The following is a 12481-nucleotide window of genomic DNA, read 5'->3' as shown; positions in this document are numbered from 1 at the left end:
AGTTTTGATCATTTTAGAGCTACAGCCACGAGATTTGAGGAAGTTACTATTTTTGAGCCGTGTACTAACTCTACCAAAATTTAAAATTATAAAACAAAAAACTCAAATTTTAGAAAATTTAAATGAATGACACTTTTTTACCATGATTTAATTACCTAAGAAATCAATCCAATCAAATGAAAAATTCTAAAATCTTTAATTCTTGTTCCAAAATTTTGTAATTTAGTACACCAAATAAAAGATTCATAAGTAATAAATCCACCAAATTTGGTTACTCTAGTGTAAAAATCGACCGATTTACAACGTTTTATTGAGAAAATTTTGAGTTTCGAGCTCGTCCTATAACTGAAAATTCCTAAAATCTTTAATTCTTGTTGTAGAATTTTGTAATTTAATACACTTTATCAACGCTTCTTAAATAATAAATCCACCAAATTTGGTAACTTTAGTGTTAAAATTGGCCGATTTACAACGTTTTATTGGTAACATTTTAGTTTCGAGCTCGTCCTATAACTGAATAATTCTAAAACCTTTAATTCTTGTTCTAGAATTTTGGAATTTAGTACACCCAATAAGTGCTTCTCGAGTAATAAATCCACCAAACTTGTTTATTTAAATGTTCAAATTGATTGATTTACAACGTTTTATTGAACAAAATTTAAGTTTCGAGAACGTTCTACAAATAAAAAATTCTGAAATTCTTAATTTTGTTCTTTTCAAAATATATACATCGATTCTAAGCGCCAATAATAAATAAAAAATTAGAAAAAATCCACAGCACCAAATAATTAATAATTCAATAGACCACAAAAAAAATTGAAAATTTATCATTTGAAAAATGTCGAAATGAGTCTACAAAGCACCAAAATAGAATAAAAATTTTAAGTCACTGTTGCGAGACATAGATTCTGAATCTGAATCAGAAGGCCAATTCCCATTTTTTCCAAAAATTCTTGACTACTCATTTTCAAACCATCTCAATGTCAAGAATGTGACCTTCGCGTGCTATTTATGTAACCAATTGCGAGTTATCTCACTTGTCGCGACCTATCATACAAGCACACATAATGTTTACTTTCCATTTTATACATTACAGGATCATAACAAATAACACAACAATACAAAGCAAAGTTTTATCTTCTACATCATTTCCCCATCTCGCTTCCACTCTCTGAAACAAACCTATCTAAAGTTAGATTAGAAGGTCCTCCACTGAATTGATAACGAGTATTTAAAAACATTCCTCGCATTATTAACCTAAGCATTCCGTGGCGTGGCTACCAGTGCAATATTACAAAATGTCGGGTTTGCCTGAAACTTTCGTCGCCGGTTTTCACGATGAAGCCGCTGTTAGAAAAATGAAATACTCAAAGTTTGGGAAAACGGGGATGACTGTGTCCCAGTTGTCTCTCGGGACTGGAGGCTTCTGTTACAATTACGGGTAAGAACTTTGATGGAAAAATCATAGAAATGTTAAGGGTTGATTTGGTACCAGCCCCTTTACTCTGGAGGAGTGCAAAGCCACCCTACACGAAGCCATCAAGAAGGGGATAAACTACATCGACACCGCTCCATGGTACGGTCACGGCGTCTCCGAAGAAGTTCTCGGAAAGGTGAGTTCTTAATTTAATTTCTAAAATAAGGGTGGAAATTTTAGTGTCTGGAGGGAATCCCCCGGAAAGCCTACTACATAGCCACCAAGGTAGCTCGCTATGAAAAGGACCCCAAAGAGATGTTTGACTTCACCGCCAAGCGAACGAAAGAGAGTATTGAAACGAGTTTAAAAAGACTTCGCCTCGATTACGTTGACGTCCTCCAGGTAAAACTTCTTCTTTCATAAGAAAATCAAATTAACTGTGTCTGCAGGTGCACGATATCGAGTTCGCCCCGTCTTTGGATATCGTCTTGAACGAGACCCTCCCCGTCCTCAAGGAGGCGAAAGAACAAGGAAAAACTCGCTTTATTGGTGTCACCGGATATCCAGTCGCGACACTGGCTGAGTGCATTAAAAGAAGCAATATCGAGATTGATATGGTTTTGTGTTACACGAGGTGGTCGCTGTTGAACCAAACAGCCAAACAGTTCCACCCATTCTTCAAGGTATGAACCAACTGTCCACAGTTCGGCGAAAAAGAATTTTATTCGAAAATTTTTTTTTTTTCATAAAAAGTCAAAATTTAAATCATCGTAGGTTGAATTACTTTTATTATATTTGAATTTTCATTATTTTTTGAACTTTTGATGGCTTAGCCGTTTGAAATTCTATAATCGACAGCAGCATGTTTGCTGTGAAAAGCAGAGATGTGAAAAGCGTTTAGGTCATACAACTCTAAAATCAAAACAGATAGATAAGAAATTGCCATAACGTCTATAACTGAAAAATTCTCAAATCTTTACTTCTTGTTCTAAATTTTTTTAATTTAGTATACTTAATAAGTGCTACTTAAGTAATAAATCCACCAAATTTGGTTAATCATGTTAAAATTGACCGATTTACAACGTTTTATTGAGAAAATTTTGAGTTTCGAGCTCGTCCTATAACTGAAAAATTCTAAAATCTTTAATTCTTGTTCTAAAATTTTGTAATTTAGTACACTTAATAAGTACTACTCATGTAATAAATCCACTAAATTTGGTTATTGTAACGTTAAAATTGACCGTTTTACAACGTTTTATTGAGAAAATTTTGAGTTTCAAGCTCGTCCTATAACTGAAAAATTCTAAAATCTTTCATTCTTGTTCTAATATTTTGTAATTTAGTATACTTAATCAATGCGTCTTAAATAATAAATCCACCAAATTTCATTGCAGGTTTTCGTTTTCATGAGCAATTTACTTCGAATAAAATTCTCTTCCGGCGAACCGTGTGCCCTTCTAGTTGTAACAACGCGTTTCAGTCAAAGAATTTAGGCTTTGTCAATGCGGCGGCGCATTGTATGGGCCTCCTCAGCAGTGCGGGTCCTCCTGAGTGGCACCCAGTGACTCCAGAGATCAGAGATGCGTGCACGGAAGCACGAGAATATTGCAAAGTAAGAAAACTGAGGAAATAAGAGAAAATTTAGTATTCGTTGTAGAAAAACGGTGTGGAATTGGGGAAACTCGCTCTTCACTACGCTCTTAACGAACAAGGCCCTGACACGAATCTTGTCGGAGTCAACACCACCGCCTTGTTGAAACAAAATCTAGACACTCTTTACAACAATAAGTTGACAGATACGGAGACAAAAGTTTACAATGAAGTGAAAAAGTACGTCTTTTGTTCGGTGTCCGGATTATTTACCTTTTTTTGCAGAATTCTGTCGAAACTTAAGAAAACCGACTGGGAGGGAATTGAAATCGCTCGCTACTGGGAATCGGTTAAAGGATAATGGTTGAAAAGTTCTGAGGTATTATAATACCTATGATTCTACTGGAATTGAAACTTTTGGGTTCTTATCCAAATATATTGTTCAAATACGCCTACATTTTCTCAATAACTCCTGTCCCTTTATAATCAAGTCTCCGAACAGCTGTACAAACACGATGGAAGTTGAGTTTCCACATCGAGAAAGTTTTATTCGACGAATATTTCTAGCGCAATAACATTTAAACAAAAAAGCTTGCAAAAAATCGCTCAATTAAATTTCGACTCTTTGTTCATTCGTTTTTCACAGTAGTTCGGAACTTCAAAAGAAATGGAAAGACAAAAAACGATACTAAAATTACATTCTTCCCTTGTATAACATTCGGGTACCTTCAGGGAATCTGCTTAAAAAATTTATTACGGAGCGATCGCCACAAACGACTGAATACATTGTCCCGACGTTTTTTTATTGAAATTTTGTTTTGGTTTATTGTTAACAGCGACGGACGATTCAAAGAACAAATTACCGCATGTGGGAACAGAAATATTTACTAAATGAAAAAGCTGGCGGGAATTACTTTCCGGGCATATTGATATACAATGTGACATAAACCTTTACGAGTTTGGCTAACTTTGTATGCAACCAATTATACGTGATTCATCTGTAACTTGATTAAAAACATTGAAACAAATTAATTTTTCGTGTATAGTTCGTTTAGTTGCAAATGTTTATTCAAGGTCACAAAATTTTGAGATTCGAGCTCGTTCTATAAATAAAAAATACTAAAATCTTTAATTCTTGTTCTAAAATTTTGAGTGGTACACCTAACGCTTCTCGTCATAAATCCACCAAATTTGATTTCTTTTGTGTAAAAATTCACCGATTTACAAAGTTTTATGGGAGAACTAAAAATTTCTAAAGCTAATTCATCAAGCTTCCAACTTTAAATAATAAAATAACTGTCAATGCAAACGTTTGCAACGTAGTTTAGACATCCCGCATCAAATTAAAATGATGTCCACCTTCCAGAATAAGTTATACCAATTTAAAATTCCAAGTTTTATAAAGATTGTACATTAAGTTGCAGATTTAAAGTTTGCCAGAGTCATAAGTTATGTAAATCACCCTGTATTTTCTGTTGTTCGTTCATGAAACACCGGGTAAAGTCCCCATGCGCCCAGTCCACTCTAAAAGCAACATAAATCTCATCTACAACCTTCCGCACTACGGATACGGAAAAATAAGTTAAATTTATTTAGAGTTTGCAAGTTCCCAAGGTACCAATTTGGCTGCGCCCTGAGACTGGAGATTTGGAGTAGCCAACACTTCTCCCAGCCGCCATGTTCCTTTGATAAAAACGAAATAATCCCAATTCAAATCTAGTTTTTTTATGTTTCTTATGCCACTTGTGACGAAGGATAGTGAAGTAGGATCTTTGGTGTCTAAAAACGAATTTTTTTTCACGATTCCGACTTTAATTTGTTCGGAGCTGCTCCACAATTTTAATGTAAAAATATATTTACAATCTACTAAAGTAAATACAAAATGGCGTGGCTTTTTACACTCTAAATAATGATATATTCTGCAAACTGAAAACAATTTTAGATGTGTAATGGGTTGATTTGTCGCCTTTACATTGTACTTCGATAATAGGCCATCAAGCTGTAAAAATCAAACCTACGAACGCGGACATTGATATGAAATCAAACAAGGCAAACGTGTCCACATACAATTCACACTACACAGTTCCCAATAACATGCTACTTTAGACAAAAAAAAAACGGTGACAAGAATATGGTACTACAGATCGAAATAAAACCGTAAATTAGTGAAAGACAAAGTGAGAATTCTTCAAATGAAATGGGTATAAACGAAACCTACACTAATCTTATGTACAAGTCTGAAATTTTACGACTGAGGTTATTCTCTGGCTAACGGATGCTGATGGTGTTGAATTTGTGCCGTCAAATGCGCTTGAATGTTGGTCAAAAGAATATCAGGTACCACCGGCTTAGGCAACGGAATTGTAATCGGAGGCGGCTCGTCCGTGTCTTGTTTGATTTTACTCACAGGCTGGAGGCGGCGGATATTGCTGACGACATTCAAGCCTAAAACAGATTGTAGTTAGGATAAAACTATCAATAATCGGCACTATTAGCAGACTTCTTAACTTCAAAACGCTGTATAAAATTGAATTTTTGACGCCTGTAAGATTGTTGTCATTTTCCTCAGAAAAACTTTAATATGTTGCAAAAATAGTTGGAAACCTCCAGATAATGTTATAAACTCGTAAATCTTCAAAATTCACAAAACACAGCATTGAGCTAATTATGGGCAACTTTTTTGCCAATAGTCGGCACCGCTCTCGACTAATAGTGTAATAATAATAATAGTTATTATTCTAACAAAAATTATTTATTGTAAAAGTCTTTTGTCCCAGTTTTTTTTTGGCACAGAATAGCACATTTACTTTCTGCTTCTTTTTTCTCTCAATGCCCTTTGTCTTTTTCGACTCAAGGACAATTTTTTTTCGCTTTCTTTTCCAAATGGATTTTTTATATTCTGTGGTAGTAATCTTACTTTGGTATGAAATATGAACACATTACCGAGGAGAAATGGATTTTGACAGAATGTTACTTATCTTTTTATCATTCTTTTTTTGAAAAGTACACTTCACCATTTCAAATTAGATACAAACAGTGTTGAATACATGTAAAATGTTACCTTATTATCTGGGAATTTTATTATAAGCAGGCATGCTGGTTATTAGTTATTAGTTATATGGTGTGCCGAAATGTGGAAGAACACGTGGGAAAACAAAATACATTTTGCAAGTGATTTAGTAAACAAAAGTTGACTAAAAGAAAACTAAAAACTTCAAAACGAATCGAAAAATATCGTCATCCAATAGTGGGCAGTCCTATGCCAATTATAGAAAAATGAGTTAGATTTTATCTAATACTGTTCACACCAAATACTAACACAATTATTTTATAAATTTAATTCTCGTTGTCACGAGAAGCTCAAAAAAAATACACATCGCAGATCAAAAAAAAAAGGGAAACCAGCAAGCAATTTCTTAGCAAACAAATAAAGACAGCTCACTTTTGGAAACATATAATAACCATCGAGTAAAATATTTTTTTTAGCTCGTCATACTTTTTAGAGGTGTCTTAAAGTACCAAAAGGCTTCTCAAAAACTAGGATTACCGTTTAGAATGTTCGGCAGGCTTTTACAATACACCCAACTCTTACAAAGTTTATTAGTAGTTTTACCCTATGACCCCCAACAAACCCGGAGACTTACCATGAACTGTTCTTTTATGTTGCGTTAGAAGGTACCCCATGAGAAAACTTTCCGTGCACAACTCGCACTGGAACCGCTCGCCTGTGTGCCTCCGCACGTGCGCTTTGAGATCATTGCCTTGAGCAAACGCAGCCTCACAGTATGTACATCTGTACGGTTTTTCCCCGGTGTGTGTCCGCATGTGAACCGTCAAATTATACGCCCTAAAATCCCACTTATCACCGCAAAAAATGCAAAGAAAAACGACAACCTTCCAAAGCCTCGTCCGCAAATTGTACACAAATGAGTTTTTTCTCCGGTGTGGTAACGTTCGTGGACAGTTAGATCCGTGGTCCTTGGAAAACCTTTGCCACAGTATTTGCATTTGAAGGGTTTCTCGCCTCGATGCCTCCTCATATGAATGACCAGATAATCGTTACGGATGAACCTTTGGCCACATTCCGAACAGAGAAACTTCTTTGAATGCTCGTTGTGGAACTTCATGTGCTCAGTGAGGTGCGACTTTGATAGGAAACATTTATCGCAGGTTTTGCATTGAAATCGTTTTTCACCCATGTGACCTTTGACGTGCACATCGCGGTATTTCTCCGTTGTGAAGGTTTTCAAGCAGACATGGCACTCGTACTTCTTCTCCCCCAAAGGCTAAATAAACAAACAGTTAACGCACTTCTGAAGTATGTTTGGATAGCAAACCTTCTCCCCCTCAGTGTGTTTTGAAACTCGGTGCTTCGCCAACTGGTCGGCTCGGTGGAACATCTTCAAACAAATCGGACACTGAAAGTCTTGTTTCTTATCATGCAACTTGATATGTTGCTGCAAATGGTCTCTTCTGGAAAACCTCTTCGGACAGATGTCGCAGGAAAATGGTCGAACGAAAGAATGTGACGTCATATGTCTTTTTAAATGATTGAATCGAACGAAATCCTTATTACAAACTTTACAAATGTGCACTTTCGCGCCGTCGTGGACTTTCGCGTGTTTGTCTAATAAACTAATTTTGTTGAAAACTTCACTACAGATGGGACACGGGTATTCTCCTTCTTCATCATCTTCATTATCGATTCTTTTCAGGGCAGTGGAGCGATTTTTAGTGCGATTGGCGCTTTTGTACGAAGTTGCTGGATTTTTGCGTGGTCTGCCGCGACCGCGCTTTTTCACCATTCGCGTGGGGAGGTACTCGGAGTGGGTACTATCAGAGTCGTTGTCCGCAGGTGCTAAAAGAAGTACAAATTGGAAATTGGAAGAAAATAAATAATCGCATAAGGCTGATTTTTTCGTGCAGACCTTCATTTTATTGTTCTAAACAAATTGTCAAGTGTCCCTATCGATAGGTGTGCTGCTAAAAAAGTTACGCGATGGGGACTTTTAACATTTTGTTTGAAACAATAAAATGAACGACCACACAAAAAATCAGCCTTATGGAAATTATTCCAAGCTTTTGAAATTTTTGTGTCTATTTTGCCTGGACTATAAAGATAAAAGTAGTTACCATCATGTTGTATTTCCGTTTCCTGCTCATTTCCATAATCTTCGCTCTGGAAACTCCCACTCACGATTTTCTTATCTTCGTCAATAATAATATCGCTCTCGCTGATTTCGATGTCCACCTGAGAATCTAAAATTTGTTTGATGTCCATCTGCTCAGCCTCTTTCCTCTGTAAACTGTCGTCATTCTGCAAATCCGCAACTTCCTTCATTTTTTGCTCGTCGAAATTTTCCGTGACTTCCACATGAGGTTCTAAGTAGTCATCCACATCCGAAGAAGCCGTGTATTCCATATTGGGATCAAAATCAATCTCATAATAATGCTCTTCTATATTATCTATATTATCCAAAGTAGGTAGCGCCGGCTTCTGATTCTCATGCAGCCTCTTATGCACCTCCAGACTATCCTCTCGCGAGAATCCTCGATTGCAAATATCACAAATATGGACTCTTTCGCCCTTACACCTCAAAGCATGAACTTCCAAGTGATCAGATCGGTTAAACCCTCTATTACACGACTTACAAGAGTACGGTTTCTCTTTCAAATGAGTGGTAAGATGTCGTTTTAAGTGCTCCATTCGTGTAAGCGTCTTGTTACATATTCTACAAACGTGGAGTTTGTGTTTTCCGTGCGACAATTCGTGGCGGTAAACGTGAGTCTGACGAGTGTAACCTTTACCACAGTACCGACATTTGAAGAGAGTGCCTAAGTGTATACGTTTATGGCTGCGGAGGCCTTCGAGAGTGGTGAAGACTTTTCCACATTCGCGGCAAGTTAGGATCATCTGGTTGTTCTCCATGAACTCGATAAAGTCCGAGTTTTCGGGGGAATTGGTTGATTGCTTCGATTCTTCTTGAGGAAGGACATCGGTTTCTAAAAGAAGAAATACGTTTTGTTGTACAATGAATTTATTAAAAAACAAATTAATTTTTAGATGTCAGCCTTCAATCGTAAGAAATGTTACATAAATGGTATTTACGACAATTACTCTTAAAAAAAACTGGTAGATATAATAAATGGAGAAACAATAGACGTGTTGAACCAGTAAAACATCGTATTAACTCGTATTATGTACATGTGACGGTTGGGAAACTACGTAGCGACCAATCACAGACACACGTTTCTACTTCCAAAACCGATTATGAAGTGAATATTTTCAACCCAATTTGTTTAAATTTCCTCAAAGGTATGCTAGCTTGGAATTTGTTTTACGTGACAAACTTGAGATCGTAGTGCTAAAATTCCGCCTTACTTACCAGTAAGTCCTTCGGAATTTTGCAACTCCACTTTGATATCCTCCGTAAAATTCTTGACATATTCCCTGAGAGAGGCATCGACTTCTTGACACTGTTGTTTGAAAATATAAGCACCTTTGAGCTGTTCCGTGCAACTGACGCAAATTAACTTGGGCAATCTGTCTTCCACTCTCACCTGCAACCGTCCATTTACCCTCTCTACACTAATTACGAAGAATGATTGTTTACCTGGACGGAGGTACAAGCCATTAGCATCTCGTCAATACGGGGACATTCGTGCAACAATTCGTAGCCCTCAAATACAGATCTCATCTGTGTCGACTCGGTTTTACACGTCCGACAAACCCGATTTAAGTCGTACTCGACTTGGGCCATTTTGACCGAGGCTTTGGTGCACTTTTCGACTTATTTTATATTCACACCATCATATTTTTACTAACCCAAGCCAACACAATCGACTCCACTGGATTGGTGGGAAAATGACAGAGAACTGTCAAAAAGTGCGGATCTAGACGGCGGTGTTTTCATATTTCTAAACTAAAAACCACGCAATTGCTCTAAATATCGAATATTTCGGATTGCCATCGCACAGACTGTTTTTTACGGCACTTTTGAGGGTATTTTCCACAAAAAAACGGCGAAAATGTGCTCGTTTAAACTGATGCGCATTTAATGTCAGGAGTTATAATTTCCACTACTTATTATAACTAATGAGATTTGTACGATTTAAGGCACAAATCGATTTGTTCATTTATGTTAAGGGTTGAAATAAGGGTAGGATCGATTAAATTAATTATGAGATAGTACGAATCAATTAATTGATTTCACTTAATAATTTTTGTAATAGGAGACATTCAACCGCGCGCCGCTGTCAGGTACTCGAAGCAGTGGCGGAACAATGGTTTTGCCTGCTGAAATATGGAAAAAAAATACACTAAAATCTTTTTATTCGGATGTATTAATACAAATAATATATACAAAATAGATGAAAAATGTAATAAATCACAAGTAATCGTCTGCAAACAAAAATTGTACAAACTGCAAAAATGCTTTTTTTTTCGTTGAACGGAGATCAACACAATAAAACTATTATTAACCAACAAAATCTAATTCTAAAATACCAATTATCTTACATAACATATATACAATCCTTAATTTAAGCCTGTATATTAAACAGATGGCTAAATACAAATGCAGAGTTCTATAATAGTTGAGCCTTAAATGTAACACTGAAAAATGTTTTTCTTAAAAACGAGACTTAAGTACTACGTGACAAGCTTAAGGAAAAGTGCTTAAGCATGCCACGTTCAGTGCCTAATTTCCTAAAAATCAGTTTCTGACCGCTGGATCTTTCATCCGTCCTATATGGTCAGCATAGTCGGGATCGTCTAAAACAATTATTACACAACAAATAAGACTTCAATCGCTCACTCACCATCTTCAGGATCATTGTCTTCAATCTGTGGATTATCTTCGTTATCGTACGCTTTATTCCCGATAATTCCCAGCTGATCTATATGATGCTTGTTGAAATTTTGCTTTTCGGCGTTTTTAATCGGATCGTTTCCTTCTAAAAACCCGAAATTATCATAACCATTATGTTGGTCGAAAACTTCCCCGGCAACATTATCCTTATCAGCATCCTCCACTTTCTTTACATCCTCTTTCAACGCAATGTCGCTGATTTTATTTCGATACCTATTATTGATGGTTTCATCAGGGAGCTCGTTTTTCTCTTCTTCAGTCTTCTTCTCAATTTCGCGCTTTTCAGGGACTGGCACCACTCCTTCCGGTAACTTCTTCTGGTAAGGAAGAGGAACGGCAATGTTGGCACTCTTTGGTGTCACTGTAGGTACCAACAACGGTCTGGCGCCGTTTAAACTGCCTTTGGAGACTTTCAGACTTGACGTCGTTGTAGATTTTGATGGTGTTTTTATGTAGTTTTGATTCGGGGGCACTACTTGCTTTTGAGAGTCTAATTGAGGTGCCTCTGCCGCTTGTTTATTCTCGTATTTGACTTTGTAGTGGTCGCCGTCAACTTGTACTTGTTTGCTGAAGTTGGGGGCGTTGCGAGGAGAAGAGACTTCGAGGGGCACATGGGGGGGCTGGATGGAGTCATAAGACGAACATTTGCGCTGCGAAAAAAAAAAAGTAACAATTCCTAATTTGCAGGTAAACTTATATCTTTACTTTCAACTCTTCAACTTCTTTCTGAAGAACGCGATTTTCCTTAGTTAGATGATTAATAGTTTTCTGGCCATCTCCATTTTCTTTCACCTGCTGCTCTACTTGTTTTTGTAAATCCACATTCACTCCTTGCAATTCCTCATTCTTACCCTGCACTTCCAAGTATTTTGTCTAAAAACAACAATTATATCTAGAAACATTTATAAAATGCGTCTACAAACTTTCAAAGTGTCTTTTGCATCTTTAACTTCCTTTAACTCATCCTGCATCTCTTTTAATTTAGTTTGCAAGTCTTCATACTGTGTCTGCAACATATTAAAATGTTGCTGCAAGGAACTAAACCGCAAATTCGCCTCGTTAGTGGCTTTCTCATTCTTCGTCTTCTCATCATTCAATTTATTCTCTAAATCGTTTTTCAGCTGCTGATGCTCTGCTTTTTCTGTTTTTAATGACTTCTCCAGACGTTGTTTGTAGTCTGAGATAACTGGAAGCTAAATCGTAAGTTCAATTATATGGAAATCTAATTTTTACCTTGGAGTTGCGTGGACAAGTTCTCTTCCTGTTGATGGCAGATTTCATTAGACTTTCTGGCATCTTCAAGTTGTGAAAGTGTGTTGTTATAACACGCAATAACTCCGGTTATTATTAAAACGGCACATACATACAAAAAGATGCGGGCTTTGTTTCCGCGGACTATCCGTGAGGTAGTCATCACATTTACCTCAGAAATAATTGTTTATAAACAGTATTTGACACAATTTGAACGTAACCTTTACTTTCACATTTGACACTTGATTAGTGGGAGAAGAAAACTGTAATACCGACATGTCAATGATGAAAAATCGCCAATATTTAAAAAACGGCGAAACAGATTTTGTTCTTATTAATACATTGGAGGTTA

At 36.6% G+C, this 12481-nt stretch overlaps 3 protein-coding genes across 3 annotated transcripts; 1 reads left to right on the top strand and 2 right to left on the bottom strand.

The window, feature by feature from the left end:
* The first annotated feature begins 1034 nt into the window (after positions 1–1034).
* LOC148174441 (uncharacterized) lies at positions 1035–3458 on the top strand. Its single transcript, XM_088035911.1, has 7 exons — positions 1035–1441; positions 1496–1613; positions 1658–1819; positions 1867–2100; positions 2898–3029; positions 3075–3247; positions 3293–3458. Exons 1-7 carry the CDS (start codon positions 1299–1301, stop codon positions 3366–3368), a joined length of 1038 nt encoding a protein of 345 aa, XP_087892037.1. The 5' UTR covers positions 1035–1298; the 3' UTR covers positions 3369–3458.
* A 1464-nt stretch (positions 3459–4922) lies between these two features.
* LOC148174440 (uncharacterized) lies at positions 4923–10079 on the bottom strand. Its single transcript, XM_088036687.1, has 7 exons — positions 9622–10079; positions 9394–9568; positions 8141–9010; positions 7345–7865; positions 6902–7293; positions 6652–6854; positions 4923–5452 (listed from the first exon to the last, which is right to left on the bottom strand). Exons 1-7 carry the CDS (start codon positions 9766–9768, stop codon positions 5265–5267), a joined length of 2496 nt encoding a protein of 831 aa, XP_087892813.1. The 5' UTR covers positions 9769–10079; the 3' UTR covers positions 4923–5264.
* A 244-nt stretch (positions 10080–10323) lies between these two features.
* LOC148174439 (uncharacterized) lies at positions 10324–12420 on the bottom strand. The gene is made up of 5 exons (XM_088037515.1): positions 12112–12420; positions 11802–12064; positions 11584–11751; positions 10829–11528; positions 10324–10781 (listed from the first exon to the last, which is right to left on the bottom strand). The coding sequence occupies exons 1-5, from the start codon at positions 12290–12292 to the stop codon at positions 10723–10725; spliced, it is 1371 nt and encodes a 456-aa protein (XP_087893641.1). The 5' UTR covers positions 12293–12420; the 3' UTR covers positions 10324–10722.
* Between the last annotated feature and the right edge of the window lie 61 nt (positions 12421–12481).

The sequence above is a fragment of the Gnatocerus cornutus genome, chromosome 5 (genome assembly GCF_029298725.1).
Source record: "Gnatocerus cornutus isolate USDA-ARS CGAHR chromosome 5, icGnaCorn1.1, whole genome shotgun sequence".
NCBI lineage: Eukaryota > Metazoa > Arthropoda > Insecta > Coleoptera > Tenebrionidae > Gnatocerus > Gnatocerus cornutus.
This window is presented reverse-complemented; position numbering and strand designations above follow the sequence as displayed.

Bases quoted from the DNA above. Each gene is read 5' to 3' on its own strand.
- LOC148174441 (XM_088035911.1), top strand. From the start codon at position 1,299: ATGTCGGGTTTGCCTGAAACTTTCGTCGCCGGTTTTCACGATGAAGCC. The intron at 1,442-1,495 runs GTAAGAACTTTG...ATTTGGTACCAG, and splicing joins GGCTTCTGTTACAATTACGG to CCCCTTTACTCTGGAGGAGT. The intron at 1,820-1,866 runs GTAAAACTTCTT...CTGTGTCTGCAG, and splicing joins ATTACGTTGACGTCCTCCAG to GTGCACGATATCGAGTTCGC.
- LOC148174440 (XM_088036687.1), bottom strand. From the start codon at position 9,768: ATGGCCCAAGTCGAGTACGACTTAAATCGGGTTTGTCGGACGTGTAAA. The intron at 7,866-8,140 runs GTAACTACTTTT...TACTTCTTTTAG, and splicing joins AACGGAAATACAACATGATG to CACCTGCGGACAACGACTCT. The intron at 7,294-7,344 runs GTTTGCTATCCA...TTGTTTATTTAG, and splicing joins AACACACTGAGGGGGAGAAG to CCTTTGGGGGAGAAGAAGTA.
- LOC148174439 (XM_088037515.1), bottom strand. From the start codon at position 12,292: ATGACTACCTCACGGATAGTCCGCGGAAACAAAGCCCGCATCTTTTTG. The intron at 11,752-11,801 runs GTTTGTAGACGC...TGTTGTTTTTAG, and splicing joins ATGCAAAAGACACTTTGAAA to ACAAAATACTTGGAAGTGCA. The intron at 10,782-10,828 runs GTGAGTGAGCGA...TAATTGTTTTAG, and splicing joins AGACAATGATCCTGAAGATG to ACGATCCCGACTATGCTGAC.